Source organism: Oryctolagus cuniculus, chromosome 21, assembly GCF_051225735.1.
Source record: "Oryctolagus cuniculus isolate XC-2025 breed Fujian yellow rabbit chromosome 21, ASM5122573v1, whole genome shotgun sequence".
Lineage (NCBI taxonomy): Eukaryota > Metazoa > Chordata > Mammalia > Lagomorpha > Leporidae > Oryctolagus > Oryctolagus cuniculus.
The window spans coordinates 33,277,696-33,303,628 of NC_142887.1; the positions used below are offsets into that span (position 1 = coordinate 33,277,696).

Genomic DNA, 25,933 nt, shown 5'->3' on the forward strand with positions numbered 1-25,933 from the left:
ATACTCAGGGATTACTTTGGTAACACGGAAAATTTGAAAACAGATCACACCTGACAAGATTTAGAACAGGGAACAACTGTGTCCTTGGGGGGTAGGGGGATTCCAAGACCCTTGAGGCTCGTCTGCCACTGTCCTGAGCCAAGGGGCCAGGGTCCCAATTTTGGCTCCTCCTCCTGGGTCGTCATATACTCTGGGGACCCAGAAATTATTTTTCCTTATCCCCCCCTTTTCACCCTCAGGACAAAGCAGCAGGGGGGAGCCACGGGTGGGAGAGACCACCCACCACCCTTGCCCCTTCACCAACCCCAAAGGGGGGTCCTGGACACCGACTTCTGCACGCACCCTGACACAGCCATGACTTCCTGGGCTCAGGTCCCAATCCAATGCAGAAAGTGGCAGGCAGCCCCCCAGCGCCCACCCTCCTATATCCTAGGTTGCTTTCCCTGGGGAAGACAGCCAGAGCAGACCAAAGGCCCCACACCATGAGGGTTTTTCAGTCGAGCTTTTAATGAAAAGATCATAAAATAACAGTTTCTCGTCGCTGTACATTAAGACTGCACGCTTCTGCACGGAGAGATCAGTTGTTGGTGATTTCGCTCTTCTGGGACATTGGAGGGCTGCGCACCTGCAGCTCTGACCTGACTTTATCCAAAAACGCTCGAGGGACACTGAGGTCAGTGTGGTAAGTGACCGCGGTATGGCCAGTACAGGAGTGCGATTCCGGGGGCCCTGCCCCTGGATGTGGCAGGACAAGATCCCTCTTCCAGTTGCAATGAAACTTAACAGGTCTAAACACACCCCTCCCCTCCCCTCCCCCTCGAGGTATTTGCAAATGGGCCAGAGCCCAACCTGGGCCCCCCAGGAGCAGGGGGGAGCAAGTGATGGGTGGGTGGGGGCAGAGAGACTCCCCTCAGCACCTGGCCCCGCGGGGCCCGCCAAGTGGAGGGTGGGAGCCCTGGAGACCCTCCCTGCCCCACTGAGGTCTGTTATGCAGCATTTTTGAGGTCAATAAATTACAGCAATAAATAGCAAGGTGAGGTAGGGGGAGGGGGGTTCCTGTAGAACATTATAAAGTGGGGGGCATCCTGGGAGGGGGGTCCTGGGCAGCCAGAGTCCTACAACTCACACCCACCCCAGGTTTGGAATGTCAGACTGAGGCTCCGCCCCCACTGCTGGCATCCGATTCACAGGTTCAGTATCAAGGGCCCCAGGGTGAGTCTGGGGGATGGCAGGACCTTGGTCCCTTCCGCGGAGTGGGGGAGGGGGGACGTGGCAGGGTGGAGGGCGCCCTCGGCTCTGGTCCCCCAAACCTGGGGGCGGGACGGATGCCGCCGCCGCCTGCTCCCTGAGCCCTGTCCCCACCCCCCCCACCCCTGCTCCCCCTTCAAGGCTGCCCAGGCCCTTCCCAACCCAGGACGGTGGCGGGCGGCAAGGGGTCTGCCTGCCCAGCCGCCCGGATCGCACTCCTGCACGGGGCGGGGCCTGAGGTTCGGTGAATACTGACAGGGTGGGGATTGGGAGGGGGGAGCCCCGACCCGGCGCCCCCCAGCGGCGAGGACGGGAAACACACACGATGGCGCGCGGACGGGGCAGTCAGTCTGGGTCCGGATTGTTCGGTTCACAGGCTGAGGTGTATGGCTATGCTGCGAGTCTCTGAGATTCTTATTTGCTTAAAGGTTCATCTTTTTTTTTTTCTTTTCCTTTAAAAAAATTTTTTTTTGCAATCCTGGAAGGAGCCCTTGCTTGTGGCTCTGCTCCAGCGGGAGCCGGCGGTGGCGCAGCCCGGCCTGCTGCTCACACACTCGCGCCCAGTCTGAGAAATAAATACATTCATCACTGCACAAACATATTGATACAAAAACAACACTGGTCAGAGTGTTCGCACCGTCTGTGTAGGTAAGGACCAGCCCCGGGGCAGCCCCTTTCCGCTGCCTGGGCTGGGTGCCACTGAGGTCCCCCCTTCCCGGGAGGGAGGGAGTCGACTGAGCTGTCTGCGAGGTCCACACTGTTTGGCCCAAGACCCTCGCATCAGCCCACCCCAAGGGACACGGGCAGGGCAGCCAACCTCACCCCGAGGCCCCAGCCCAGACAGGGGCCCTGTAGCCAGAGCCTACCGGCAGCCCCTCGGGGTGCTGGCTGGGACTGCCGCAGTCCCGCCCGCAGGCCTCAGGGGCAGGGTCAGCTCGGGTCCGAGCTCTTTGGTGCCAGCTGGGCTCTGGGGAGGCCCCAGGAACGGAGTTGGGGGGGGGTTGATGAGAGCAGTGATTCCCGGGGGGGGGACTCCCAGCCCCCTGCCCTGCCCCCAGGGCTTGCCTTTGCCCACCTGAGCTGGGAAAGAGGGCCGTCCTTGGGACTGGTCTTACAGCTGCTGAGGTCTGAAACTACGCAAGTTTATGTAAACAATGAGATAAATATATTAGTATCTTTTTTTCTGAGCCCACTGAGGTTCCATACTCATTCAAAATGTGCTTTGGTTTAAAAAATAGGTTTTGTGAATTTGGGTATGAGCTTTTTTTTTTCCTTTTTTCTTTTGTTTTCCTTTTTTTTTTTTTTTTCTTTTTTTTTTGCTTTTCCTCTTTTCCTACGTGACATCTGCTATTTTTTCTGGTTCCTGTTTCTCCGAGAAACATTCAGGAACTAAGTGGCTAAAGCAGAGAAGTGGCCGCCGCCGTGGCCTCCGACGGCGCCCGATGTCCCAGCGAGGCCCTTCAGCACCACGCACACTCCCGCAAGCACAAGCACGCACTCAACACGGATGGGGGGGTGCAAGGGAGGGAGAAAAACCAAGTGTTGTGTCACCCCCTGCACCACCCCCACAAACCCTCAAAATCTTAAATAGGAAACTAGTGTTCTTGCTTTCTCGTTAAAATACAGAAAAGGCTCCATACAATACTAGGATGGGTACAATACTAGGTCGCATGGCCGTCGCCGCCGGGTGAGGGCTTTGGGCCCCCCAGTCCCTGAATTGCCTACTTCTTCCAGGAGTCACCCTGCAGATGCTGCGGCTGCCACGGCTGGAAGCCACCAAGCGCGTGGCCCGGCCTGAATGATCCCTGTGTGGTACAGACTTTGCGTCGTGTGGCTTAAGTGCTGACGGGGTGGGGAGAGCAGGGGCCCTGCTCCCTTGTGGGGTTGGGGGGAGCCTGGGGCGGGGTGTGTGGGGGTGGAGGCGCTCCACTCAGGTCCCCAGGCCCACTTGCTGGAACTCCAGCCCCAGGTCCTCCATCCCCCCTCCCGGAAGGGAAGAGGAGCCTGCTGTGGCTGGGCTGCCCTCACACCCCCAAACACACCCAGTTCACCACCTGGGTCCCCGGTCTGAGGCTCTGTCTTCAGCAGGAGGTCCCTGGAGGGGTAGGAAACAACGTAGGTTTTTTGGTCTAAACTTAAAAACAAAAACAAAAAAAACCCAAGAGAAAAGTGTGAAGCCAAGTGAAGATTAAGACCCTGCTGGCCAGCCCAGCCCCACAGCTCTGAGAGACGCTGAGGGCTGTGAGCCAAGAGCAGTGCCCTTGGCCTGCCCTTGGCTAGGGGCCCAGAGGTGGCTGAGAAAGCCCAAGGCGAGGGTGACAGTGGGGACCAGATGCCCACTTGGGAGGTGCCCATCCCCTCACCTCCAGGGAGTCCACATTTTTGGTCAGCTCCTCCCACAGCTCACTCGCTCGCACTCACTCACTCGCTAGCCTGGCAGGGGCTACTGCCCTCCCAAGCTCCAGGTCCCACAGGCATTGGAGGGGGAGGTGGGGGGCTCACTTCCGCCTCACCCTGGCCCTGACAGAGCTGCTTCCTCCTCGCGGTTTCCCTTCCACTCAGGTGCGTGGCGCTCCCAGGCTTGGGATGCCAGAACCACACGTGAGCAGCAGGTGCACCAGGAGAGCGGCCCCAGCACCCAGCATCACTGTGTCATCAATGGATCCAAGAGGTAGCAAAAAGGTCAGAGGTCTCTCCACCTTGTTCAGTGGGGAAGGAAAGCGAAACTTCCGCCCACGCACACGCCACACACCACACCCACACCGGAAATGCAAACACGAAACACCAACGGCCCCGGCCTCACTTCCAGCCGCTTGGAACCCCAGACCTTCCAGTTCCAACAGTCTCATAAACGTTACACTGGTTTTTCCTCTTAATTAAAAAAAAACAAACAAAAAACAAACCACAAGTACCTCTAAACAAAGAATATTCCTTGGAAACTAGGAAAAAGCACTCTCTCTCCTGAGGCGAGGCTCTTGGGGCCAGGGAGCCTTTGGGGAAGACAGGCTCCTGGGGGGCCTAGAGGAGGAGGCTCCCCTGTGCACCCCCGCAGCGCCGGGGGCTGCGGGCAGCAGGCAGGCCAGCCGCCCCGATTACATTCAGTCTGCAGACCCAGGCTCGGCCCCAAAGCGGGCCGGGAAGAAAACAAACTCTTGTTGGTTTTGGTTTTAAAAAACACAATTCAAAAAAAAAAAAAAAAAAAAAAAGGAACAGATCAGTAGGAAATCAACAGCAACACAGGCCCCGAGGGCTCTTAAGTTGGAGAGGTAGGCGGGTGAGTTCACCCTGACTGTTCCAGCATCAGCGAGCGGGGTCTGTCCTGGCTCACGGAGGGAGGCTCTACCCTGCACCCCACCCCACCCCCACCTCCCCAGCACCTGCTCCCTGTAGAGCCAGGGCCACCCGCACGCCCCGCACAGAAACACAAGCACACGTGCACGCACACAGACACGGCCCCTGCCGGGCACACAGCACCCCTGGCCTCTGCTAGCACAGAGCAGGACTCACGCACCTGGCCGGCAGCAAAGGGACCAGGTTCCCCCCAGGCAACACCCACGCGAGCCACTCCCCGAGGGGAAGCTGGCAGCCGGGTTGGGGGGGGAGGTAGACTGGACACCAGCACCATGCCCGGGTCGGGCCGCCGGCGGCTTCTCTCCTCTCAGCTTCCCTTGGTACAGACTGTCGATTAAAGCTCTCTCTGGGTGTGTGGAGGCGGGGCCTGGGCGGGCCGGGGCCGCCGGGAGCCCCTCCCGCTGCGCCGCCGCCTCCTCGCTTCTCCAGCCACAGAGGGCGCCCGCGGGTCTTTGGCTTCTAGGATGGGGAGGTGTGCATGCGCAGATGGCTGATGAGGTTGCGCTGCTGCGTGAACTTGCCGCCGCACAGCTGGCACTCGTAGGGCTTCTCGCCCGAGTGCACGCGCATGTGCTCGGTGAGGCGGTACTGGCGCGTGAAGCGCATGCCGCACTCGTCGCAGGCGAAGGGCTTCAGGCCCAGGTGGCTCCGCATGTGGCGCGTCATGGTGCCGCGCTGCGTGAACATCTTGCCGCAGATGTTGCAGGGGAAGGGCCGCGTGAGCCAGTGGGTCTTCTCGTGCTGCCGCAGGGTGGCCGGGTCCTTGTAGGTCTTCTCGCAGACCGAGCACTTGAAGGGCCGGGGCTCGGCCGCGTAGGACGCACTGGGCGCCGACAGGTCCTCGGCCTCCTCTTCGGCGCCCCCGCTGCCCGTCTCGTAGGCCCCCTCCTCTTTGATGAACAGCTCCTCCTCCGTGTGCGTCTCCACATGCGCGTTGAGCTGCTCCGAGCTGGGGAAGCCCTTGGCGCAGGGGATGCACACGTACAGGTTGTCCCCGTAGGGCACGCTGTCGTAGCCCTCGGGCCGGTACATATAATGCGCACCACTGGCGTGGCCCCCGCCCCCCTCGCTCCCGCTCTGCCCGCTGTCATCACTCCCATCCTTGCCGTTCTCCTCCTCCTCCTTGCAGGGGTACGGGGGCTCCCCATAGGGCCCACCCTGGCTGCCCCCGCCAACGCCGCTGGCCAGGATGCCATTGGGAACCCTGTCCCCGAGCCCCTCACTCTCCTCCCCGGGGCCGGGGCCCTTGGGCCCTGCCTCTCTCCGCTCGAAAGGGGAGCCGGCCACGGGCTCCTTCTTGCTCCACTCCTTCTTGCGGGCCGAGTGCCGGAGGCTCTTGCGGGGCTGCCCGCTGGGCCCCTCCAGCAGGCCCAGGTGGTTGTCCTCGGTCCCCTCGAGATCCATGGGCTCATCAGGGGTGCCGCCCAGCTCGGAGTAAGAGGCACTGTTGGCAACGGGTGGGGCAGAGGCAGAGGGGGGCGAGCCATGCTGGCTGTCACTCAGCTGCGCAGGGTCGTCGGGGGTAAGGTGGGGGCCGGGCGTGGCAGGGGGCAGGGGCGGGCTCTTCTTGGACAGGTCCAGGCCCAGCTCCTGCTCGCAGCCCCCGCTGCTCCCATTGGTGCTGCCGCTGCAGCCGCCCAGGCCAACCTCACCGCTCACTGGACAGACAGCACCGCCCAGGCCATGGGCGCCCTCCTGGGCCGAGCCGGCCAGGAAGAGCTCCTCTTCGTCTGAGCCTTTGGCCTGGGGCAGCTCCTGGGGGATGTGGGACCCCTTGCGCCCGTCCACGAGCCCTGGATACCGGGCCTGGATGACTGAGGCTGTAGACAGCCGCTGGCTGCGGGGGGGCCGGCCCACGCCCGCAGCCCCCACCCTGCCCGCGCCAAAGGGCTTGCCGGCTCGCTTGAGCTTGCGGCGGCAAAGGGCTGCCAACTCGGGCAGCTGGAGGTAGCTGGCGGCGGTGAGGAGGGTGTTGAAGTTAGGTTCGGCCGGCTGGTCACTGGGCAGCAGCTTGCCCGTGTAGATGAAGTCCAGGATCTGCTGGAACACCGTGGAGCTGACCATGTCGGTGTCCAGGTTGATGAGGTTGTCGTGCAGGACCAGGGACTTGAAGTAGATGCTACTGGCGGCCAGCACGTTCTTGTGGGCCCGGAAGATGGAGTTCTCCACCATGATGATGACATCACACAGGAAGCCCTTGGTCCTCTGCTGGTTTAGCTGCAGCAGGAGTTGCTTCGAGTGGCTGGGCAGCTCCATGTCCGGCCCCATGTCCCCACGCCCGGCCCACGCGCACCACCTGCGGGCAAGGACAGGCACGCAGCCGTTAGCTCACAGGGGCATACTCCAGCCAGGGCCCCAGGGCAGGATTTGAGGTGGGGGTGGCTCTGCACTGACCCTGGCAGGACGCTCACTATGCCCAGCCCACTGAGGCCTCCGTCCCATTCACATCAATGACAAAATGGATGTCGAGGGCCACGAGAGGGTCAAGTAGCTTTGAATTTGGCTTCACAACCCAAGCTACTTCTCCTCACTAAAGGCAACTGGTTGGTCCCCCCCCCCCCGCCCCCGCATTGAAGTAGCAAAGGTTTCAGCTGCAGGCTGGCATCCCCTGTTGGAGCTCCAGTTCAAGTCCCAGCTGCTCTGCTTCTGATCCAGCTTCCTGCTAACGTGCCTGGGAAGCACCTGCCCCCGCCCCAGCCACCCACACAGCAGACTGATGGAATTCCAGGCTCTCCCGACTTCAGCTTTGCCCAGCCCCGGCCCCTGCGGCCATTTGGGGAGTGAACCAGCAGATGGCAGATCTGTCTCTATCTGCCTTTCAAAATAAATGAATCTTTAAAAAAATAAAAAGGTGGTCACAGACCCACAGGTGGACGGATGGACGGAGACAAGCACAGGACCCAAAAACGACCAGCAGGTGGCTATGGAATGCAGGAAGCAGAGGCCAAGGGAGGGAGTGGCAGCGCTCGGTGAGCTGGCCATTCCTGCCTGGGAACACAGAGCCTCAGGGCTGCTCTTCCCAGCTTTCTAAACCAGCTGGGAATCCGGATTTCCACGTGCCCCATCTCCCAGTGCCAAACGCAAGCTGTTTTGGAAACCGGACAAGTCCAAGCGGCCATCTGCTGGCCTCAGCTTCTCAGGCCACCCACAAGAGCGCCCAAGCTGAAGGTTTGCGGGGAGTTCGCTCCCTGCCTCCCAGACCCCCACACCCTCTCTCCACGGCCGCTGGTCCTCGCCCACTTCCACCTGTGCGTGAGAGCCTTGTCGGGGCAGGCTCTGAGCACCGCCCCAGCACCAGGCACCTTGAGTCCTGTGTCCTTTCTAGGAAATGCCTCGGCCCGGCTTGGGCATTGGACAGGCTGGCCTCTGCCAGGCGGGCTGGCACAGACACTGAGGTCACACACCTCTGGTTTCCACAGCGAACACACAAGCCTACTGGCACAGGGTACTCCCAGCCAGGCTCCCCCACACCACCGAGCGGCCCTTCTGCCAAGGACCGGGCCGTCCCGCGGTAGGGAGAGCAGGGGTGGGGCACAGGGGTGCGCAGCACAGCCCCAACCCTGCTTCCAGCTGCCGGGGACTGGCCAGCAGATGGCACAAAGCCCAGGAATGGGAAGGTGTGAGTGTAGGTGTGTCCAGCCCAGGCCCTGCTTCTGCAGGTGGAGGTGGGACCCTTCAGGCTCTCACAGGCAGCTCCATGCTCCGCCACCCTCCCGGCCCAGAGCCTCCCCCTTGGCCTACCGGAGTGCCAGGGGCCCAGAAACCATGTGAGCAGCAGCCAGCGGGGGGCGGCCTCCTTGAGTGCGCGGGCTTCCTGGGGGTGCATCAATGCCCGCCTCAGCACCTGGGGATGGGAAACAAGCAGTCACTCGGACAGTCAGCGTGGGGGGCGCCAACCGGAACAGCAGCCCTGTGCCCAAGTCCGTGATCGCAGGGAAGAAGAAGGAAGGCGTTCACACGCAGGAAGTGGGGTGGGTACCAAACCCCAGCAACACACAGATACACAGGAGATCTACACAGATACACAGGAGATCTACACAGATACACAGGAGATCTACGATCCCCAGAGGCCCTCCTGGCCTTGGGAGCGCTGGTGGCCTGCACACAGTTCCTGGCAGGCAGACGGGCGTGGTGGCAGGAGGCCTGGGCAAGGCCCTCCTCAGGCTGGCCACATTTACATAACAAAAGGTCAAATTTGGAGCCACTTGTGCAAGGGCTATTTATAAGAACCAGTCTCAACCGCTTCTGGCTCCCCTGCCTCCTTCCCGTCCAGATCTCGGCTCCCTCCTCCCTGCCCAGAGGGCCCAGCCCCCTCCTGCCCAGCCCAGCCCAGGGCGACCACATGGCCTCCCCTCTCCCCAGGGTTCACTGCTAAAGGCTGCCCCAACTGCAGGGTGGGCCTTTCAATACCAGCCCACCAAAGCCCCCCTGTGCAGCTGCGGCCACATGAGGGCGGGCTCCGTCTCCCCTACAGCTCAACTCTGGCTCCTGCAGGTGGGGACCCTGAGATTCTGGGTCCTTGCCTCTCTCTCTCTCTCTCTCTCTCACACACACACACACACACACACACACAGGCCAGCCTAGGCTCCCTTGGAATGAAGCCAGGGATGGGGGAGGGAGCCTGCCACAGCCCAGAGCCCATTCCTTCCTGCCCTTCCCCCACCCCACCCCCAGGGCCAGGGAGGCTCAGCAGGTCCCTTAGGAATGTGACCAGACCCGGGGTGCCCGCCTGCGGCTGGGAGGCCTCTAGGCTGCAAGCTGCCAGCTGTCTCTCCAGCCCCTGGTGCAGCTCCCCCTCTCGAAGGGGGAGGGGCATCTGGTTAGCCCCAGACCTCACCAAAGGCCCAGAGGGCAGCAGGACTGAGAGCCTCCACGTTTAATGAGGTGGGGCCCAAGCCCCCCTCACCCAAGAGGGCTGAGGACAGGCGAGGGCCAGGGTGGCTGCACACAGGACAGAGCAAAGCCCATGCAAACACTTGAGCGAGCAGCGGGGGGCTGCACCGGAAGTCAAGCGCTGCATCAGAACCCACCAGATGCCCACAAGGCAGCCCCCCTAGCACAGCATAACCCTATCTGCTCCATGACCCATGCCTCAGCGCCTGCCACATGCTGCCCCTAGGGACTCAGCTGGCCTTGGCAGAAGTCAGGCAGAGCATCAGAACGTACCGGACACCCACCACACACCCCCGAACCCTGGCGGCCCGCCCAGGCGGAGCAGCCACCCACATCTGCTCGGTGTCCCACGCCTCAGTGCCTGCCAGAAGTCAGGTCAGCTATGAGATGCTGCGCAGAGAACGGGGGCAGAGCGGGCTCGGGCATCCTGGGACAGCGCCCAGGCTAGGCAGAGTTAACTACCAAGTCTCCTAGCCAGGGAGGGACGGGACCCCAGGCGGGGTCAGTCACGAGGAATCAGGGCTGGGGACAGCCTGGGTGAGGGGGCAGCAGGAGTTCACAGAAGCACAGTGCAGTCCAGCCGCCACCCACGCCCAGGCTTACCTACCCGCTCCTGCAGGACACCATGCGCGCGCACACCCCAGAGAGGGGGCCATACAGCGCCTGCTGCAGGCACAGGAGTAGCTGGCACCTACCCCCGGAGAGGCCACGTCCTGGGGCACTGCCAGGTTAACTAGAGACGTGGCTGCGGGCCAGCCCCGGAACCTGGGATGGGGGCTGGTGTCGGCCCGCCTCTGCCCACAGGCTGGGATGAGGACACCGCCTGGCACCCAGCCCCTGGCAGCAGCCCTGGCGCCTGTCAGCCCCAAGCAACCCTGCCTGCCCAACCTGGGGCCAACGGCGCTTCTCTGAGACTGCGACCAGGCCCCTCCAGTCTCCGAGGGGGAGGCAGGAAGGGGTGACACGGAAGCTACCTTGCTGGTTTAGGCTTCCTTACTGGTGGCCCTGGCTCCTTTGTGAACTCAGGAGGCAGGGCAGAGATCCAAGCTCTGATAACAGAATGGCCACCCCCCACACCTCTGCCACAGGAAAGCCAGAGGCTGGCACAGGCCAGCCCAGTGCCCAGACAGGGCTGGAGCACACAAAGCAGTCCCAGCCAGTCAGGCTGATGAGCCTCAACCCCAGGACGCACCCTGTCACCTCCCCACCAGGCAGGAAGTCCACATGGCCGCAGGGGTGCCGAGGGAGGCAGGGCCAGGCCACCCAAGGCCTCTCTTCCTAGCAACCCCTGAGGCCAGGACGGTGTGCTTCTGCCAGGCATCTTCCAATGAGGGTGAGAGAAGGAGGTGTAAAGATGAAACCGGAGTGGGGGGGAGGTGTACGTGTGGCGCAACAGGTAAAGCCACCGCCTGCAGTGCCAGCATCCCAAATGGGCACTGATTCGAGTCCCGGCTGCTCCACTTCCAATCCAGCTCTCTGCTATGACCTGAGAAAGCAGCAGAAGATGGTCCAAGTAAGTACTTGGGCCCCTGCACCCACATGGGAGACCCAGAAGAAACTAATGGCTCCTGGTTTTAGCCTGGCCATCTCGGAAGTGAACCAATGGATGGGAGCTCTCTCCCTGTCTCTCCTTCTCTCTCTGTAACTCTTGCAAAAACCAAACAGATCCTTGCTCAGGCAGAAAGCTGAGGAGGACAACTCCATACCCCCCTGCCCCAGCTTGGCCCCAGAACACCAGCTGCCCAAAGCGAGGGCGTCCAGGGCTGCTGTAGTTATTCTAAGGGCCTCCAAAGAGCTCCCTCGGGAAGATGGCAGCCCCCGCACACCTACCTCCAGTGGACAACTACTCTAGGTGTGGTCTCAGGCCACAGGAGACCCAGGCCTATCCCCAACCCCTCCTGGCTCACGCCCGGAAGGCGGCCTGGAGGGGAGGGTGGTGACCAGGGAAACGGGCGGTCCCTAGTGAGCCTCTGGGAAACCTCCTCACCCAGAGAGAGTAAGGGCGCGCTCCCACCCAGGCAGCCGCTCCTTTCACCTCAACCACCTCCCGGCCAAAGCAGAAATGGTGAACCAGCGCCCGCAGCCGCGGCGTGGCCAGGGGAGAGGAGTGGGCAGGGCACAGCCACCAGGCACCTTCCACACCCCCGGAGCTTTAAGCACATCTGACTACAATCGGGGGTCCCAGACATGCGGGCAATGCCCCCAACCAGGATCATCTTATCCTCTGGGGGTGGGTGGTCCCGTGTGAGTGCTGGCCTCTGCCAAGGGGAAAGCCTGCCTGGAGGGGAGAAGCTGCAGCCTCCCAAGCTTAGTGGCAGACCCACCAACCAGCCATACAGCCATACAGCCACAAGGCAGGCCTGGAGTTCTCCTGCACGGCCTCTTCCAGCTCCCATCGCCCCACGGGGAAGATGGAGCGACCTGGTCTCATTATCTTCCACCCCCAGTTTCCTCGAAGAGGAGGAAGGCTCTCAGGGGCTCAGCACCATGTCGGAGGTCTCAGACCAGGCAGGTAGCAGAGCGAGGACTTCCGGGCTGCAGCCCATGCTCCCTGCCCCAACGCCCAGGACCTCACAGCTGACCACAGCAGGGTCTCTCACCCATGCTACATTTCCTTGGTCCACCATAGGCAACCAAGGCAGGGGCCCAGCGCTGTCACCCAGCCTCTGGGAACACCTCGGCCTCCTGACCTCCTGCCCTGTCCCTCCAGGCAGGGGCTGGCAGTGGAGGTGGATGGGGCTCACTGCTCCGGGCAGGCCCAGCCATGTAATCAGGCGCAGACCTGGATGCCGGCCAGCAGCTCCTGGCTCCTCTCCCAGCTCATCCTCTTGGAAAGCAACAGGCTCCGGGTGTGCCAGGAGCCCAGCCTGCCCTCCGACCGTGAGGCTCCTCGCAGCGTTGGTGGCCTGGTGACGGGGACCTGGGCCGGCCTCCTGCCTTCTCCACCTCACCGGCCAGCCCTATTGCCCACCATGAGGGAGGCGGCCTCCACCTTGGCCCCCTACAGCTCCTCCACGGTAGTTTTCATGCCCAAGTGTTGCCCGCAGCTGGTCCCCCGACAACCCACCTGACACGTGAGGAAGCTCGTGGCTATGTCGCCTCCAGAAAAGGCACCAGAGTGAGCACCCCGGACCCCAAAGCTGGCTTCTCCAGAAGGCAGAGCCTTGGGGCCCCTCTGCCTTCCCTCACTCCTGTCTCTGAAGCCAGTGGGAGGCAAGGCCAGGGCAATCCTGGGAACCTGCAGGTGGGATCCTGCTGGGGCAGGGTGGGGGGTGGCAGATAGGGCCAAGACCCCGTGACAAGTGGCAAGTGTGCCCTGGTGGTGGTGGGGCGGGGACAGGCAAGAGAGCACAGCTTATGGAAGTGGAACAATTTAACGGCTGTTTCTGCACAGAGCTGTGGGCAGCAGGCAGAGAAGGCCGCTCGGTGAGCAGGGGAGGGAGGGAGTTAGGGAAAGGCACAGTGGTAAACAGCAGGACATTCCTAGGAGTTTTTAAAAAGGGCACTGGGCTGCCTGGGCCAGCAGCTGAGGGACTATCAGGATCATCTGCTTGCCCCAGGACACCCTTCCATGAGATAGCGGAGCCCCAAAGGGAGGGGCCTGGCACAGCTGAGTCAGAGCTGCAACTGCCCGGCCCGGCTCCAGGAAAGCAAGCTCCAGTTTCGTCCATTCCAGGCCAACCCCTGGTGGCTTACAATTTCTCCTGCCTAGTACAGAGGGGACACAGATACCCTGCCACCTCTATCATCATCACTCCATAATTCGATGGCCGAAAAGCAGTAGAGGCACCGCTCCACGAACCTTCACCTGCCCCGGCTGGGACAGGAATGAGGGAAAACAGGAAAAAACAAAAGCACAAAAACTCAATGCCAGGGACCAGCACTGTGCATTAGTGGGTAAAGCCACCACCTGCAGTGCCGGCATCCCATATGGGCACCGGTTCTAGTCCTGGCTGCTCCACTTCCGATGCAGCTCTCTGCTATGGCCTGGGAAAGCAGAAGATGGCCCAAGTCCTTGGGCCCCTGCACCCACGTGAGAGACCAGGAAGAAGCTCCTGGCTTCAGATCAGCCCAGCTCCAGCCATTGCAGTCATATGGGGAGTGAACCAGCAGATGGAAGACCTCTCTCTCTCTCTGTGCCTCTGCCTCTCTGCATCTGCCTTTCAAGTAAATAAATAAATAAATCTCAAAAAACAAAAACAAAAACAAAAACCTCCATGCCAGACAGTAATTAGCCAAAGGAAACCTAAAAACAAATCTCCCAGGGATGAATGAGAGGACGAAAGGGGATATTTAAAGTAAGACCAGGACAGTTCCAGAAAAGACAGAAGGACAGGACTTAAAATCACCATGAAAAGCACAGATGAAACCAAACGTTGGCCAGACAGTGGCCAGAGGAAGGCCACATACTCTAGACAACCCCTGGATGGCACTTTTTTTTGTTTTTTTTTTAAGATTTATTTATTGGGGCCGGTGCTGTGGCATAGCGGGTAAAGCCACTGCCTGCAGTGATGGCATCCCATATGGGTGCCAATTTGAGTCCTGGCTGCTCCACTTCTTCAGTTCCCTGCTGATGCACCTGGGAGAGCAATTAAGGACGGCCCAAGTGCTTGGGCCCCTGCACCCACATGGGAGACCGGGAAGAAGCTCCTGGCTCTGGCCTGGCCCAGCCCTAGCCATTTCTGCCATTTAGGGAGTGAACCAGCAGATGGAAGATGTCTATCTGTCTCTCTCAATCTTTTTCTCTAACTCTGCCTTTCAAATAAAATGAATAAATTTTTAAAATAAAAAGTTATTTTTATTTAAAAGGCAGAATGAGAGTGGAAAAGACAGAGAAGGAGGGAGGGAGGGAAATCTTCCTTCAGCTGGTCCACTCCCCAAATGGCTGCATCAGCCAGGGCAGGACCAGGCCACAGGCAGAAGCTTCACTTGGATTTCCCACATTGGTGCAGGGGCCCAGCACTTGGGCCATCTTCTGTTGCTTTCCCAGGTGCAGCAGCAGGGAGCTGGATAGAAATGGAGCAGCTGGAACTTGAACCAGAGCCCATATGGGATGCTGCTAGCGATTTAATCTGCTGCACCACATCACAAGCCCAGCACAGGATCTTTTAAAGCTGAAAACATGCAAATCCTGAGCCCCAAGAACTCCGAGGCATGCACCAACAGGAGCCATCCATCTGTGGTCGCTGCTCAATGCCAGAAACTACTCCCATGCCCTCCTACGGTCCCTGAAGTTACAAGGGAGCTTCATTTGGGGTGAACCATAGGAATTTGCTGTTTACGGGCTGAGCCGCATGGTTTGCCTTAAGACACAACACAGATCAACCTCTCAACCACACCACTAAGCAAAGAAGTCAGACCCAAACAGACAATGCAGTTTGGTCTCATTTCCAATTCCAGACATTCAAAAGCCAGCAACATTAATCCAGCACGAGAAAGGGGTGTGCCTGTGTGTGTGTGCATGTGTGTGTATGCGTGTGCGCACATGCCAAGAGTGGCTGAAAGGGCACCTGAGGGCTTCCGGGGCTGTTTCTTGCTCTGGATGTCGGTTCAGAAAGCAGGCTCAGGGAAGACACTCATGTCCCGTACCAGAATGCCTGGGCTCGGTCCCGAGCTGACCGTAGAAGGCAGTGGTGAGCACTCAAGTAACCAGGCTCCTGCCACCCACATCGGGGGCCTGGGTTGAGTCCCCAGCTCCTGGCTGTCGTGGGCATTTGGGGAGAAAACCAGAAGATGGGAACTCTTTCTGCTCTCTCACATTTTTTTTTTTTAAGATTTACTTATTTATTTGAAAAGTATAGTTATATATAGAGAGAGATCTTCCATCTGCTGGTTCACTTCCCAGATGGTGGCAACCGCCAGGGCTGGGCTAGGCTGGAGCCAGGTCTCCCATGTGGGTGGCAGGGGCCTAAGCACTTGGGCCATCCTCTGCTGCTTTCCCAGGTCATTAGCAGGAAGCTGGATCGAAAGTGGAGCAGCCGGGAAGTGAACTGGCGCCCATATGGGATGCTGGTGTCACCACAAGGTCCTGCCCCAGTGACAGATTCTTCGAGCTGTGCACACTCTTCCATACACTGAATAGAAACCTTCAAGAGGCAGAGACTCTGGACTGGGATCTGATCAGCTAGTAGACCTGGTCCAGCAGGGACCTCCCCTGACACCCCGCAGCTAACAGGAACACCACTACACAGGACCGCTGGCAAAGTGACCAAGTCAGGACAGCGTGTCTGTCCTGGAAGAGGCGGCTCAGCCAATGGGCCGTTGGGAACCCACAGGAAACCTAGTGACGACTTTAAAATCTCAGTATTAGGAGCAGCCTCCTGTCTGCCAGCTGCAGATACAAATACCCTGATAACGTGTTTTCACCAGCCTAAGGTCCTACAGCTTCCAAAGACGGCATAGGGGGTTTCTTCAAATCCTACACGGCAAGCCCCATGGAGAAAACAGGAAACTCAGAGCAGAACCCCGCGCTCCAAACAGGACACCGAAGAGCTCCTGGCGAAGGCCCTGAGCCGGTCCCGGTGGCAGCCGGCTGGGTCTATCAAAAGGAGGAAGCCAACAAGGACGTGGGTGAGGCCTTCAGGGACCCGGGCTGAAGGAAGCCACCGGACAAGAGGGGAAACAGCCTACGTGCTCCTGCGGGGGCAGCCCAAAGCCGGAACTCTCAGAGTCTCCAGCAAACCAGCTCAGGGGCTGCGGACAAGCAGCAGGTGCAGAGGACAAAATCCAGTCAGAGGCGGCAGCGTGGGCACGCACTGGGAGTTTCAGGATTTTTAAGGACAAAAAAAAAATTAGGCAACTCCCACAGAAAAGACTAGTCTGTGACCCAGGCCAGAGAACCCTCCAGGTGTGGCACTTCACTGAACAGGGCTCACCTGTCCAGCAGGTAACCTGAAAGAGAGAGGAGGGGCCGAGCGCTCAGAAAGGGATCTAGACAAGGATTCGGGGGGAGGGGGGGGACATACAACATTTCGCAAAGCTTCCCTGTGCTTTTAAAAGTTGAGCGTTGGTGGTGCTGGAAGGGCTACTTCAGCGTCACAGTGTAGAGGTGAAATAAAAGGCACTTCTCAGCCCGAGGAGCCCAGGCCAGGCGTGGAAACACGGGCTGCTTACGGAAACGGCACGAAGCGAAGGCCCTGCAACCGCCCAATGCTTACTGCCTGTGACGAGGTGTGGGGGCCGGGAACGCAGGGCTATGCAGAAGACAGCAAGTCGGGCCCAACAAGCTGCCGGCCCTCTAGGGGGTCTAGCCAAGAGTTGACAGAAAAGCCAGGGCATGGTTAACCCTCACGACAGCAGAGTGGTGACTTCCACAGAAGGAGGGGAGAAGCTCCGGTGGGTGTTGGGGGGCGCGCTTTACCTGGTGACGGGGAAGCGGAGGTGTCCAGCTCGTGGGATGCCTGCTACTGAGGAACAAGCTGGCCTACCACTCCTCCTCCTCATCCTCTTTCTTTCAGATGTGTGTACGTGTGTGCGCGCATGTGACTTACACCCTCTGGCTAATACCTTTACAGCTCAATCTCTAAGTTTACTAAGGAAGCTGAGCCTGCTCCGTGCAGAAGTCCCAAAAGAAAGGGGGGCGGGGCCGGGGTCCTGATCCCGATCCGCAGAGGAGCCAAGAGGCTACAGGCCCAACTACAGCAACCACGCAGGAACCAAGACTGGCGGGCTCGGTTCCCACAGGTGACAACCCACACACTACCACCCTGTCCTCACACCCAAGCCAGGGCCCCAGAACCTGGGGGGCAGCCGTGTAGCTCCCCCGGAGGGGCAGAGTTAGAGCCACTGTTGAGTGAAAACACGACCCACCTGTGCCGGCTCCCAGCCCCCTCCAATCAACCCGAGTTACTTTCTCAATTACTCATCTCACCAAGCCACTCCCTGCCTAAGGCCTGCCAGGGATTTTGATCACCTGGGAGGGAGGCCATGGCATGGCCTGGCCCACAGCGTGTTTCCAAGAGGGGTGCCAAGCCCAGCTCCCCACTTCCACAGCCGTGCCTCTCAGCACCCCAGGGAGGCTGTGCTGTCTGCAGGGAGGACCTGACCCACGTGGCATCCCTTCCCCTCCCACCATTCTTCCTACCACCTCTCAGGGGATGTCAACACCACCGCAAGCCACTGCACGGCTGCCCGCCCCGCCCCAACCACCACCACCTAAAGTCAGGGACCCCGCTGGTGCCCCAAGCGGCCGCAGACGCTAGCACCAGGCGTGCAGCGGGCACTCGCAGGCGTTTGTCAGCTGGGCAAGTGCCAGGAAGCCAGAAGCAATTCTGGGAGATAAGGAGAAATACTACACGCAAGATAAGGTGGCACGGTGCCCTGCCCCACCCCGGCTCCAAAAGCACGCGACTTAGATTCTTAAAATTAGTCAGGACCCCCAGAGAGCCTTGGCTTCTGCACCTTCCACACTGTCAGCATCAGGTCGGCGCTGTTCCGCTGACCGTGCTGGAAAGATGCACCATTTTATTATAATCCAGTTCAAAATCAGTAATAAATCTGTCCCATGGACATGTGAATACATTTTGATGGGGAAAACAAACACTCGCAAAAAAAAGAAAACTTAGCAGTTGGAAGGGTGGCACCGCTTGTCTCTCTCAGTCCAACTCTTCAGCACCTGGCTATTCAGAAGGGGCTGGAACCCCGACTGCTTCTGTCCTCAGCGTGGAGGACACCCGGTGTTGCCTGGCTCTACGATCCTGGCCTCACACCGAGTGGAGGAGTCCTTCCATAGCCCCACCCTGCCTCCGCTCCCTCAGTGACTGGCACAGAAGCTGCACCGGGGGCTCTAGGCCACGTGGAGTGACTAGTTCCCATTCGGGTGCCCCAGAGTCCCATGGTCTACCTTGCACTGGGATTCAGAGAAGATTCTGTTAGCATCAAGCACTGGTCACTTGGAAAACGTTTCATTGTACAACACCGACCCATCCCAACAGCTTGCCTCATGGCTGATGTTATCCAAGAAGACTTAAGGGCCGGGGAAACTGCCCAGCTCATCGCCATGGATGCAAGCTTTCCAACATCTTAACTTTCCCAGCAAATGCTTGGAATGGGCATCATTGGCAACACAGTTTTCCCCACCCACAGGCTCCCTTTGTTCATTTTCAAGGATGTCTGACAAACACCTCCACACCTGAACATGCACACTTTCCTCTGTTGATCATTTCTTTCAAGTGAAAAATACTGCTCCATGACAAAGAGCAGGTAGCTCTCGTCCTGGCCAGAGTGAGGACACACTGGTCCTGGGCACGCAGTCCCACAGGGGACCACCCAGATGGGAGCTCACTGGTCTACATTTACCCCTCAGCCACCTGGACGGGTCCAGGGCTCTGCATACCACTGGCCAAGTGCTGACATGGGGCAAAGGTGGCGATGTTGAAGTGTTGGGGAGAAGAGGCCTCGGGAGGCTGACATGCGAGGCCTCAAATGTTCACAACCCCTGGGGCCAGCACTATGGCATAGCAGGTAAAGCTGTAGCCTGCAGTGCCGGCATCCCATGTGGGCACCAATTCAAGTCCCAGCTGCTCCAATTCTGATCCAGCTCTCTGCTGTGGCCTGGGAAAGCAGTAGAGGATGGCCCAAGTGCTTGGGCCCCTGCACCCGCATGGGAGACCTGGAAGAAGCTCCTGGCTCCGGATTGGCTCATCTCCGACCACTGCAGCCATCTAGAGAGTGAACCAGCGGATGGAAGACCTCTTTCTCTGCCTCTCTGCCTCTCAAATAAATAAATAAACCTTAAAAAAAATTATTACAGGCAAGAAAAATGAAGCCCACAGAGGTGGAGGGATGGGGACCACCCAAGTCAACCTCAGGACTCAAAATCCCATAAGTAAACCTACAGCAGGCTGACGGACACATCATGAATCAAAGGAAAGCACCATTTCAAACAGCATCCGTGTGCACTGGGGCAGGCCTCAGGGAGACCTCGGGCCTCAGGCTAACTCGCAGAGCCCGCCCTGGTGCTGCAGGCCATGCACACCTGGAGGCAGAGGGGGCAGTGGGGGAGGGGCGCTACCAGGAAGCGGGAGGTGCAAGCTGCCTGCTGGGGGCATGAAGTCAAAGTCCCCCCCTGCCAGAGCGGCCCAGCCAGCCCTGCTGCCCTTATCAGCTTCCCCACAGGCCCGGAATGTGGGACTTTGGAAAGTCTCTGTCCCCTCGGCCTGCACAGGGCGCTCAGCGTCACCTGCCACAGCCGGGGATGACCCAAGGCCAGCACCTCCCCACCTGGTGGACCCTCAGCAGGCTGCATGGCCTGGTGTCTCCCTTTCCTTACCAGGATGGCCAGACCCCACGCGCCCATGTGTGTCCCCCCCACAGGCCTCTCTGGAGCTGGGTGGCAAAGGCACACATCTGCACGGGACAGAAGAGGCCAACGAGCCGGAAGGGAAGGAAGGGGCTGGGAATGGGAGGCAGAGGACGGCGCAGAGTCCACCTGTCCCCTGGGCCGTGGAGGGTCTGCTGGGGGGAGCTCCTGATGACCTGGGGAAGCGCTGCAGTGGGGATACAGCAGCAAGACAAGGGCCTCGTCCCTAAGACCAGATCCCGAGGAGGGCTGTGTCGCCAACTCCAAACAATCGCTGTTCTGCCCGGGGCACCCGCCGCAGCCACCGCACACCCAGGGCCTCGCCAGTCCCCCTGCCTCTCCACACACACACACACACACGTGGTCAACCCCAGGAGAGCCCGCAGCTCTGCCCCAGCACAGGGAGCCCAGCCGAGTCTTCCCTGAAGCTCTGGCTCCCTGCCTCCAGGTGAGTGGCCTCACGTTGACCACACAACACAGCCCAGCAAACCAACCTCTGCAACGGCCTCCTTCCTCCCAGGGAAGCTGAAGTCAAGGAGAACAAGAGGAGGCTGTGGTCCCGTCACACCTGTTTCAGCCACAAGGAACCCAAGCGTCACTGTCAGGCCCAGCCCGGCTACCCAGAAGCCTGGCCAGGGCAGACTCTGGAACCCCAGGCTATGAGGCCAGGACCCCCTAGGAGAGGCCCCTCTGTGACCATGACTCAGCCAGTCGACCTCAGCCTGAGATGGTGGGGCGCTCCCCACCCCCAGCTGCTGCTGCTGCCGCCCCCAGGCCTTGGAGGGAGGCGGTTCTGAGCAACCGAGGCAACAGCACTAAAGAACTCAGCCTCATTGCCTGCTGGATTCTGGTTACTGCCACCTGCTAGAGCAGCGGAAATGGCAGCCGCCTGAGTCCACCCAGACAAGGGCCCAACCAAGGGGCGGGGCGCCAGCACAGACCACATGGGTCCCAGGCCCCTCTCTCCCTCCCCACGTTGTGTGTGAACAAAAAAGAGTCACTGAGGTGCAGAGGGAGCTGCAGGGCCCATGAGGCGGTCACCAACAGGCCCCGGGGGCAGCCACGGGGTGGGGGTGAGGGCAGCCACGCCCTCACCGTGGCCAATAGCCCCTCCACCTCCACAAGCGGGCCAGCTCCCACCTGTAGACACCCACCCCACCAGGCCCACTCCCACCTTTCCTTAGCCACCATGGAATGCCCATGGGATAAGTGAGGCCACCTGCGTTTCCCCACATCCTGCCTCCATGTGCTCCGACAGGAAATAAGCACAAGAAAGGACCTCTAAGCTCCAACCCCAAGGCCACCCTCCTCCTCTCCCCTAACTCACCACACAGAAACTGAGCAGCTGGAAGGAGACTACCGGCCCCCCAGCACCCCTCCCCCCAAGCCTGGCAGCCTCCCCGAGGGTCGCTCTCCCACTTAGTGCAGCCACACCCTCCCGTCCTGGACTGTGGCAGGGGCTGGGCCCTTCCTTATCTCGCTCACTGGGGGCCCAAGGCAAGCCCCATCCCCACCTGCTTTTCTTGCCTTGCCACTCCCAGCTAAAACTGGGCTCAAGGCGAGCCTGCAGCCCCTCCTCCCCCCACCGGCCCTCCCCCCCAGCCGGGTCCCTAACCCCGAGGGCAAGGCCCCTCCCAGCAGGAAGCAAATGCTGGCTGTGCCAGGGAGTCAAACTGGAAGGGCTTGTTTGGAAGCCCCTAATCAGGAACCGGGACCTGTCCTGGGGAGGGGGCTCCCTGCCCCACCCCTCCCTGGGATGAGAGCTAGGGCTTACAGGGCCGGATCTCCCGCTGTCCCGAGCTCAGGCTGGGGAAGCAGGGAGAGCCTGCCACGCCGCAGGAGCCCCCACGGGCTCTGGCGTCCAAGGAAGGCACTTCGCCTGCGGGCCCAGCAAGGTATTCAGCCTCCCAGTCTGCAGTGCAGAACTGGAAGAATTCCGAGAAAACCCGCTATCGCCCTGCCTCGAGGGCTGGTCGGTGAGCGCCGGAGGGCAGGGCCAGCCAGTGTGATTTCACCCATCTCACCTAGCCACGGGCTAGCTAGCTAGCTCCCGGGTCTGCGCCTGCACGGCGGCTGGCTGAAATACAAAGCTCTCAAAAAGAGCCTCCCACATGCCCGCAGGCAGCGGTGCTCCCGAGCCGGCTTCTCTCTCTCCCTGGCTTCTCCTCTCTCCCTGGCTTCTCCTCTCTCCCTGGCTTCTCCTCTCTCCCAGTGTCTGCCTTCCCACACCCACCGCCTACCCCCCACACACACACACCCCGGTTAAAACGGTCACCTACAGCCACAGCCAACCTGGCTTGCTACCCAGGGCTCCCCTCCAGGCCCACGGCCGGCCGGCCCCTCCCTCCCTCCCACACCACGGCCAGTGCCAGCCCTTTATCACCCTATCTCACAATCATTTGTTTGCCTGTCTTCCCCAGGCTGAGCTCCAGAGGCCGGGCGATATGGGCACCCAGGTTTTCATTCCCATTTTACAAACGGGGACACTGTCCAGCAGGGACAGTCAAGAGTCCCCGGCAGAGCCAGCGAGGCACCCCAGGCTTCCTGACAGCCTGCGCAAGCGCCCTGCTCAGTACCCCAAGGGGGTGGGGGTCTCAAGGAGCCAGGAGGGCAGGAGCCTGACTTCTGGCTTTCTCAGGCAGAAGCTCCCGGCTGGGGCAGGGGTGGGGGGAGGGGGCGCCCCAGTGGGCAAGAGGAGCTATGGGGTGGGGCTGACTGCCGGAGGCCAACTGGCCAAGCAAAGAAAGGGCAGAGCCACAGGTCCCCTGGGTAAACTGAACTTTATTCCTTCCTCACTCCTGACTCCAGAACTGCCCAGCCAGCCCTTCCCCGGGGGCTAGCTGCTGATTACAAGGCACTGCCCCCCACCCCCGTGATCTGACCCTGGCAGACAATAAGGACTCTAGGAAGGCAGCACGCCTGGCAGCTCAATAATGCAAAGCCCTGTTGCTCAGAGTCCACAACAGCTGACTTCAAGTGGATCGGAGGCTGCGCTTATTAACAAAATGAGAAATCCGATCTGTGGAAAGAAAACACTACGTGAGGATTAATCCAGGGCTGCCGCTTGCGGACGGAGCCCGGGCTGCCGGCCAAGGCCAGGGAGCAGGAGGAGACCGTGCCTACCTGTCCCTAGGAGCAGGTACCGCACAGAGCAGGCCAGGCCACCGCTGCCCACGCTGTGGCGCCTCCCCCCAGCAAGTGCGGCAATCATTTCTGTTTCTGCTTTAATTAAAGGGCGGGCTCCCTCGGGCTGCTGCTTCCTCTGTGCAGAGCCAGCAACCAGAGGGAGATTTCTCTTTTCAGGAATAGCTCGTAAAAGCCCAGTGACTAATCCGCAAGTCCCAACAACTGGCCGGGGGAAATTCTGGGCACACAGCAGTGCTTGGCCAAGCTGCTCTCCTGCCCACAGCGGCCTGCGGGAAGCTAGGGAGAAGCCCAAGGAAAAGCAGGCCCACCTGGGAACTCTGACCCTCCCCTCCCACTCCCCCAGAGAGGGAGGCAGGTGGGGAGCTTCCGCCCAGCCTGCCCAGGGGGACCCAGAGGCTTCCCTAAGTCAGCCGCACAGGGTGGGAGGTTCACTTGCAGGCAGACGACTCACTCCTGGGAGCAGTGCCGGTGGCCAACGGACTCCGCTCCGTCCCCAAGGATTGGCCCTGCAGCCAACCTCCTGGGTGTTAAGAGCCCAGTAAACCCACAATGTCACCAACACAGCTTTGTCTCCAGAGGCTGGCCTCGGCCTGGCCCATCTGCTGTCCCCTTCAGGCCACTAGGGCAGCCCTGCCCCACCAGGCACACTCTTCCTCCGGGAGCCAGGGCTCCAGACCGGCCACATGGCCTCTTCTCCTTGAAGGCCCAGGGAACCCAGGCACCAACAGATGGGAATGGAGGGGCCCGGAGCCCAACCAGGAAGCAATAACGTGAGACAGAGAAAGGTTGAGTACCCCAGCTCCATCCCTCCTTCCCGGGGTTGGGGGGGGTCCTTGGAATACAGCCCCAACTTCAGCCTAGAAGCTGAGTCCCTCCCCCTTACTACCTACCTGCCAGCTCTCCCCTTCCCCCAGGCCAAGAGGCACAGCAATCCCCCGTATCAGTCAACAATCCACCGCCTTGCCTCGGGATTCCTATGGGCAAGGCACTGCCCCTCCCCCCCACCACATATGTCAGAGAGGTGGCCTCCCTGGGTTACACCCCTCCTGCTGTTGGGGGCTGGGGGGCCGGGAGCATAGCTTTCCAGATGTGCTTGGCAACTCCTACCAGGAAAGACACTGCGGGTGGAGGGGGAGGAGAAGGCATGGCCAAAGAACTTAACGCGCACTCCAGCCTCCCGGGATCCGCAACGGGCTCCTTCCCCCAGCAGTCCCGGGCTGTTCTGGGTGGGGCCGCTGGGAGCATTATCTGGCTTCATCCCCCCCACCCCCAGGGAGAAGCATTTCTGCCCCCCACCCACCACCACTCACGCACACACCCAAGCCTGCGTGAATACGAACCATCTTGGAAGATAAACAGAGAGTGACAAGCTGGGGCCCCCAGACCCCCTCCCCCAAGCCCATCTCTCTTCCTGCCAAGCGGCTGCCTAGGGGAGCGGTCTGGGGGCAGGGCAGCTAGCCCACCAGGCGCAGGGCCTGGCGCTCCGAGAGCGGCCCCTCCAGGCCCGACCCTGCCCCCTTTGCCCTGGCCGGTCCTCCTGCTGGGAAGCGGGGACCGCGCACGGCGCGCAGGGCCGCAGTTCTGGAGATCACAAAATCCTCCAGCGAGGGGCGACGGCGGGCGCGGGGCGGTCTGCATAATGGGAGGCCGCCCGCCTGTCAGGCAGCGCAGCTCGCCCGACGCCGTTCGGATTAGATCGCTAATGAAAAGGCACAAAGAACCAGCGCCCGCTCGCCTGCCGTCCCCCGCTCTGCAGACCCGCGCCCCGGGCCCGGCGCGGCCCTGGGGGCTTTGTGCCCGGGGTCCACCCGGCCGCCCGCGCCCCCGCCGGGCACCGGGGAAGCCACAAAGCCCCGCCGGGGCCGGCCGGGGGTCCCGCGTGCGCCCCCCCGGCCGGCCCCGGCGGACGAGCACGCGCGCAGCCCCCACGTCGCCCGGGCGCGCGCGCGCCCACGCCCCTCTCCCCGGAGGCGCGCCCCGGCCCCGGCCCCCGCCCGCGCCCCCTCACCGCCCCCCGGCCACCCTCTCACCTCGTGTGCGTTAGCGGCGGCGCTCCGCCCGCCGGCCGGCCGGCCTCGCTCGCGACCCCTCGTCTTCGGCGCCCGGCCTGCGCCGCCCGCGCCCGCCCCGTCCGCCCGCCGCCGGCCCGGCTCGGCTCCCCGCCCAGCGCGCCCCGAGCGCCGCTCACAGCCGCCCGCCCGGCGCCATCTTGGAAGCTTGTGACGTCGGCGCCGCCCGCTCACCCCTAACCCACATCTGAATGGGCGAGCGGAGGGGCGGGGCCAGGGGCGGCGAGTGGGCGTGGCCGTGTCGGGGGCGGGGCGGAGGGGCGGAGCCGGCGAGCGGTCCGAGCGCTGGGCGGAGTGAGCGGCCGCAGCTACGCGCAGTGGGGGAGGGGCGCGCCGGAGGAGCCGGGGACCCCCCGCCCCGACCCCTAGAAGCCCGACAGGACGCCAAGCCGAGGCGCCAGGGTGAGACACCGGTTTCGCTCTTGCGGCATCAGGACCGCACGCTCCCCGGAACAGGCACCCTAGCCCCCCAAGTAGGCGGACTCCCTGCCCCCCGACTCAAGGCTGACCCCTTTGGAGCCTAACTTTGGCCCTTTGCAGTACCCACGCCATTAGGGCCCACCCAGCAGCCTGCGCCTCACCTCCCGGACGCCTTTGCTTCCCGCTCCGCGTTGCCCTCGGCCGTGGTCCCAAAGCCGCAGCCCTTAGGGACTACTGCTCAGAGGGTCTGCGCTCCGCGGGACGACCCCCGCGCCGTCGGGATCCCGAGGCCTGGGGAGCCCCGTGACCCTTGACCCCAGCGCCCCGCAGAAGCCCCGCTCCGAGCGCCGCGGGCCGGCCCTACCTGCTCCGAGGGCGCGGAGGTCCCGGGCGCGCTGCGCTCAGCCAGCCCCTTCCGGTGGCCGCAGCCCCTCCAGGCCGCGGGGGTCGAGCGGCGCGGCTCGTGGCCGGCACTCGGTGGCTCGGAGGAGCCGGGACGGGCCGC

The 25,933-nt window shown here is 61.4% G+C and overlaps 1 protein-coding gene across 3 annotated transcripts; it reads right to left on the minus strand.

Annotated features, from left to right (window-relative positions):
* Window positions 1-487: 487 nt before the first annotated feature.
* Window positions 488-25,933, minus strand: HIC2 (HIC ZBTB transcriptional repressor 2). Of its 3 annotated transcripts, none has more exons than XM_051826733.3 (3): window positions 25,793-25,933; window positions 8,341-8,443; window positions 488-6,895 (listed from the first exon to the last, which is right to left on the minus strand). In XM_051826733.3, exons 2-3 carry the CDS (start codon window positions 8,364-8,366, stop codon window positions 5,059-5,061), a joined length of 1,863 nt encoding a protein of 620 aa, XP_051682693.2. In that variant the 5' UTR covers window positions 8,367-8,443; window positions 25,793-25,933; the 3' UTR covers window positions 488-5,058. The 3 variants fall into 3 exon arrangements, with proteins under 3 accessions (XP_051682693.2, XP_051682692.2, XP_089179358.1); XM_051826732.3 differs by lacking the exon at window positions 25,793-25,933 and adding an exon at window positions 24,970-25,154; XM_089323232.1 differs by lacking the exon at window positions 25,793-25,933 and adding an exon at window positions 20,287-20,907.